Here is a 6,169-nt window from a genome sequence, read left to right as displayed (position 1 = left end):
GTAAGTGTCCCATTTTTGCCAATATTTTTTATAACATTTGTTATTAAGGGTCTAATTTTTTTAATGCTTGTTAACAAGGGTCTATTTATTTTAATATTTGTTATTAGGTGTATATTTTTAAAATTCAGTTTCTTTTCTAATATTTATTTGTTATTATGATCCCAATTTTTTCAGTACTTTTATTATATGTCTATTTTTAATATTTATTATTATGAACATACTCTTAAAACTTATTTATTATTATTAGATGTTCAATTTTTTAATATTTATAATTATGAGCATACTCTTAAAATTTATTTATTAGATGTCTAACTTTTTTAATATTTATTATTATAAACTTATTCTTAAAATTTATTTTTTAATATTTGCTATTAGAGACTCATTTTTTACAATATTTTTTTTATGGAGTTATCCTTAAAAAAAATCAACACTTGATAGAAACAATTATTTAAATAACATTTGTAATCACAATAACGATCATATGTAATGATAACAGTATCGTCTGAAATTATAATACCTATAAAAGTTATGTCCATAATAATATATATTATTAAAATTTCATAATTATAATACTTAGAATAATTATAATATCATCGGTTATATTTGTACTTATGATAAATATAATACAATAAAAAATTATAATTTAAATCCTTTAAGGGGTGTTTGGATGGGGGAATGTGGGATTTCCATGGGAATAGAATCCACATTCCCCGTTTGGTTAGCCCCGAAATCCTATTCCCGGTAATATAAGATTATTAATAGTGGATTTTTTGGGTATATTACTGGGAATGCCATTACTTCCATTTCCTTAGGTATTGTTGTATTACTGGCGTTTTGGACTAAAATGCCCTTAAATTTTTATTTTTTTTCAAAAATATATTTCTTCTGTCATTGAATAATAAAAATTCTACCAAGGTTAAATTACAAATTTATCTTTAAATTATTTTAGATTTACAAAAAAAATCTATAATTAAAATTTTATATGAAATTCAAGGGTTAAAATAAAATTTTACCCTTTCATTAAACTTTTTTTAAAATTTTATAAAAAATATATAAATATTATGAATTTAAATTTTTTTAAAGAAAATATATAAATATTTTCTAACTTGTAATATTATACAAATATATAATAAGAATAATTTGGTCAAATATACATTCTAATAATATTTTTTTCTTTTAACCAAATACAATAATCTTACATTCCTTTTAAACCAACCAAACACAAAATACAACATCTATAATCTTACATCGTGAATTAAACGCTTAGTAGTATAATTTTTTAGTTCACTCGATGACCACTAACATCTCATTAACAGACCTGCTTCTTCGTTTCCCAAACTCTTTGCTTCACTTCAATCCACATCAAAACCCACAAGTTTTTCCCCTTTCGCTTACTCTTGGTTAGATCTAAGTCAAACTCACCTATTGGAAGGAAGATCGTAGAATTTCTGGGGAAAAGTAGAGGTTTTTAGGCTGGCACAGTTAACCGCAGAGCTGTGAAAATATGAGACGGAGAGGACTAGATTTTAGGAGACCGGTGAGGAGGAGGTTCCCCAGTGTGGTGTGGTGGACATTGTGCGGGATTTTGGTTTTGGTTCTCATCGTCGTTTTGAGCAGAGAGGGCCAGATTGAATCAACACCCACCATTTCTAGGGTAAAGATCTACTCTTTCTTTTTCTTTGTTTTTGTTTTCGATTTTTCTCTAATGAATTTCTTATCGAGATGGGAAGATCTTTTTTTTAATTCATGGACATCTTTGAACAAATTTTTATTTTGGGTTATGCCTAAAGTATTTTATTTTGATGAATTTAGGGAATAAATTTGCTTTCTATCATTAGAGATGATTAGTTATCTGTAATTCTGTGTCTGATGTGAATTGGAATTTAAATGGCAGTTTGTCTTTGCATTTGCTTGATCTGTTTCTGGAGTTTCTCATAGGATCTGTGGCATATCTCAACTTTCAGAGATTTATGCTCTAACTGTTAGATTTATAATTCTTAACTGTTTTGTTGGGACATTTTTGTCTGCAGGAGGAGTTAAGAATTTGTTCCTTGTTGACAGGTAGTTTGGATTTTGTTTAGCTGAAATGTTGTTTTCTTTATTAGCTAAAATGGTTTTGATTATGCTAATGTTAATTCTGGCAGAAAAAGGGAAAAAAAGGTGTGTGTTGACATGTCAATTATCATCTATGTGTGCTAAAGCAGATCGATTTGATTTAATCTGTTTTCTTCATCAAGGAATAACTCACTACAATTACATGTCCTTGTTAGAAGTAGTAGTTTGGCCCTGCCATTTCGTACACTGAACTTACGCATCACAACTTTGGGAAATACGAACCTCAACTGCAGAAAGTTGTCTACAACTTCGCTCACTGTCTAAGGACCGAATAACTGAACTTGTAAGGAAACTACAAATTGGTGTTTTAAACAAAGGGAGTCGTATAATGGTCAGATATCGTTTTAAGGAATAGGTTGTTCTAATTACCTTATCTCTGCAGCAACAAATGACTTGTTTCTGTTTATATCAAATATGTTATTTGGAAGAGCTATGCATGTTAATCATATGCTGTTGAGGAGATATGGTCCCGTAAATCTTTTTATAGCGGCTAATTCAGCATATTCAAGATCATACTTCTGTATGAAGAGTATTATTGCCCCTATAAAGGTTGGTGGCTTTAGGTATCTTTTGAAGCCATAGGATAGAAATAGGTATTTCAGAACCATAAGTCATAACATTTTGGGGAATTGAATTGATCTTTAATCGGAGAAAGAAAAATTGAATAACGGATCACAAAGCTGTGCTTTCTGTTATGCTACCATTTGCTTTGTACTATAGGTCTCCATGAGACTGGGAGTGTATATTACTTTCAAGAAGCATGGCATTTTATGGAAGTAGAACTCCAGAATTCATGTTGATGTAAAGCAATAATTTTAAGATAGGTCTTATCCTGTAAAAAAACGTAAGCGTTAGGATGCTTGAACTTATTAGAAGAAATTAATAAAGCTGTTTTTAAGACACGGAATAGTTGCAGCACTTTGTCTTACATTCTGAATGTAAATTTATCATATGACTAGAGACGACTGTTAGGATGCTTCTGTTCTCTAGTGGCATTAATTCCATTCATCGTCATAGAGCTGAAAAGAAGTAGAAGTTCTCTTTTGTTCCCTGCTATTCAACCATTAACTTTTATCCATGTGAAGTTCTCAAATTTATGTGTTTGTGTTCTGTATTTGCAGAAGCCTAATCGGCGTGACAGATTTACGGAAGGCATAATCACCGATGAAATGTTGAGCCCCAACTCTGTCACTAGACAAATTACTGATCAAATTTCTCTTGCAAAGGCTTTTGTTGTGATAGCAAAAGAAAGCAACAATCTCCAATTCGCTTGGGAATTAAGTGCTCAGATCCGTAATTCACAGGCCCTTCTGTCAAACGCTGCAACTAGGCGAACTCCATTGACAGTTGGAGAATCAGAGATTGCAATTCGTGACATGGCACTCCTGCTCTTCCAAGCCCAACAACTCCACTATGACAGTTCAACAATGCTCATGAGATTGAGAGCCAAAATCCAAACTCTTGAAGAACAGATGAGTTCAGCGAGTGAGAAAAGTTCAAAGTATGGACAAATAGCTGCTGAAGAAGTACCCAAAAGTCTGTATTGTCTCGGTGTTAGGTTGACTACAGAATGGTTTGGAAACCCAAATTTACAAAAGAAACTCGGGGAAAAAAGGCAATTGGATGCAAAACTTAAAGACAACAATTTGTATCATTTCTGCATCTTCTCTGATAACATTCTTGCAAGTTCCGTGGTGGTTAACTCGACAGCTTTAAATTCCAAAAACCCAGATAAGATTGTCTTTCATCTTGTAACTGATGAAATAAACTATGCTGGGATGAAGGCCTGGTTCACCTTGAACAATTTTCGGGGAGTGACTGTTGAGGTTCAAAAGCTAGAGGACTTCAAGTGGTTGAATGCTTCTTATGTTCCAGTTCTTAAGCAACTGCAAGATTCCGAGACTCAGAGTTATTATTTTTCTGGCCATAATGATGATGGCCGGACTCCGATTAAGTTCAGAAATCCCAAGTACCTGTCTATGCTTAATCATTTGAGGTTTTATATTCCTGAAGTTTATCCAGCACTAAAGAAGGTGGTATTTCTTGATGATGACATTGTGGCTCAGAAGGATCTGTCTGGTCTGTTTTCCATTGATTTGAATGGCAATGTTAACGGAGCGGTTGAGACATGCATGGAGACATTTCATAGATATCACAAATACTTGAACTATTCTCACCCTCTTATAAGGGCACATTTTGACCCCGATGCATGTGGTTGGGCATTTGGGATGAATGTTTTTGATTTGGTTGAGTGGAGGAAGAGGAATGTGACTGGCATCTATCACTATTGGCAAGAACGGAATGTGGACCGGACGTTGTGGAAACTCGGGACACTGCCACCAGGACTGCTGACATTCTATGGACTGACAGAGGCATTGGACCCCTCGTGGCATGTACTGGGGCTAGGCTATACAAACGTAGATCCCCAATTGATAGAGAAAGGGGCTGTTCTACACTTCAACGGAAATTCTAAGCCGTGGTTGAAAATCGGGATAGAGAAATACAAGCCCCTTTGGGAGAAGTATGTCGATTATTCCCACCCTCTCTTGCAACTGTGCAATTTTCATTGATCAATCGCCATGGAAATCTCTAGTCTTTCGCACCGTCTTAGAAGCTTCAAGGTTGAGTATGCTTGTATAATTTTAAAGAGGTCAAGCATGGCTGCTGGTTGTAACATGGTATTTAATTCATTCCAGCTTAGTCTGTTGTATCATAGACTGTTCATTGATATCAAACTAGTTAAAAGATCATTGAGACAACAATTTTGATCTGCATTATCTTAGAACTTATACGTCGTAATCTGCATTGAACCTGAATCGACTTCCGTTCCGATTGTAGTAGTCCTATGCTGCATATCTTTGCTTCTAAGTAATGTTGTAACATTTTACTGCATAGGAGGAATGGATGATAGTACGTATGCTCCTATTTCATATTACAAGGATTGTCCTCCATGGGGCTAGTTGATTGGTGATTTATGGTTCCTCTTCTGCTCTCTGTTTATTTATGGAGATGTATGGATCAATAAGTCTCTGTCTGTTATCATTTTTTGTTCATGGATTGTTGAAAATGTTCTGAAAACTTTACTTTAGCAAGTGCTTTTCATGCCCTCAATTCCCTCTTGTTTAGATAGAAAAAGATAATTTCGAAACACGATTATCGAAGTCGTTGTAGTATAGTGGTGAGTATTCCCGCCTGTCACGCGGGTGACCCGGGTTCGATCCCCGGCAACGGCGCTTTATATTTTTTTCTTCTTCTTTTTGCCCTTTATTTCACTGACTCATGGCTGAGCTGTGAGCATCAACTCAGCCAAATGATAACCTTTTTATTTTACATAACCAAATGATAACTTTAAATATTAAAATATATATTAAATATACAAATTATCTCAACTAATAGAAACAAGGGTTAACTTAGGAGTATATATAATAATATATTTAAAAGTTTATTTTATTCTTCAATTATAAAAAGAAATATTATAGTCTTTAATGTTTAAAATAATAACAATTTGATCAATAATGTTAAAATTATTGTTAGTTACTTTAAATATTTTGGTTTAAATAATTTTAAAATCTTTTTAGTTTTAAATTTGAGAAAATTAATATCTCTCAAAATAATTTCATGTGAATTTTTAAATAATTTTTATATACTTATGAATTTTAAATAAAAGAATTAATTTTTATTCTAACTTCAAATTTTATTGTCTTATCTTACAATAATATTATATTTATAAATCAAAACATAAAAAATATTTAAAATATTTAATTGAAAAAATGTACATTAAAATTTCTTAAGAATTTTTAAATTCGAGGTAAGAGTAAGGATTTAATTAAAAATGTAAATTAATATTTAAAATTTTATTAGTTTTTTGATATTATAAAAAATGATAAAATTATATAAAAATTTTGTATATTATTATATTTAAAAACTAACTAATTATAATTGAACACATTTCATATACTTACGGAAAATATCAAAGTCGTTAAAGATATTTTTTATTTACTCACTTTTAAAATGTATATTGAATAAATTATTTTTTAAAAGGATTAAATTATTC

The 6,169-nt window shown here is 31.7% G+C and overlaps 1 protein-coding gene and 1 non-coding gene across 2 annotated transcripts; both read left to right on the top strand.

The window, feature by feature from the left end:
* Nucleotides 1-1,317: 1,317 nt before the first annotated feature.
* Nucleotides 1,318-4,871, top strand: LOC120188416 (probable galacturonosyltransferase 10). Its single transcript, XM_039191858.1, has 2 exons — nucleotides 1,318-1,654; nucleotides 3,237-4,871. Exons 1-2 carry the CDS (start codon nucleotides 1,505-1,507, stop codon nucleotides 4,683-4,685), a joined length of 1,599 nt encoding a protein of 532 aa, XP_039047789.1. The 5' UTR covers nucleotides 1,318-1,504; the 3' UTR covers nucleotides 4,686-4,871.
* Nucleotides 4,872-5,276: 405 nt separating this feature from the next.
* Nucleotides 5,277-5,348, top strand: TRNAD-GUC. Its single transcript has one exon. It is a non-coding gene; the product is annotated as a tRNA-Asp (tRNA).
* The last annotated feature ends 821 nt before the right edge of the window (nucleotides 5,349-6,169 follow it).

This window comes from Hibiscus syriacus, unplaced genomic scaffold (genome assembly GCF_006381635.1).
Source record: "Hibiscus syriacus cultivar Baekdansim isolate YM2019G1 unplaced genomic scaffold, ASM638163v2 tig00116944_pilon, whole genome shotgun sequence".
NCBI lineage: Eukaryota > Viridiplantae > Streptophyta > Magnoliopsida > Malvales > Malvaceae > Hibiscus > Hibiscus syriacus.
The sequence above is the reverse complement of the archived record's forward strand: the minus strand, read 5'-3'. Positions and strand labels throughout refer to the sequence as shown.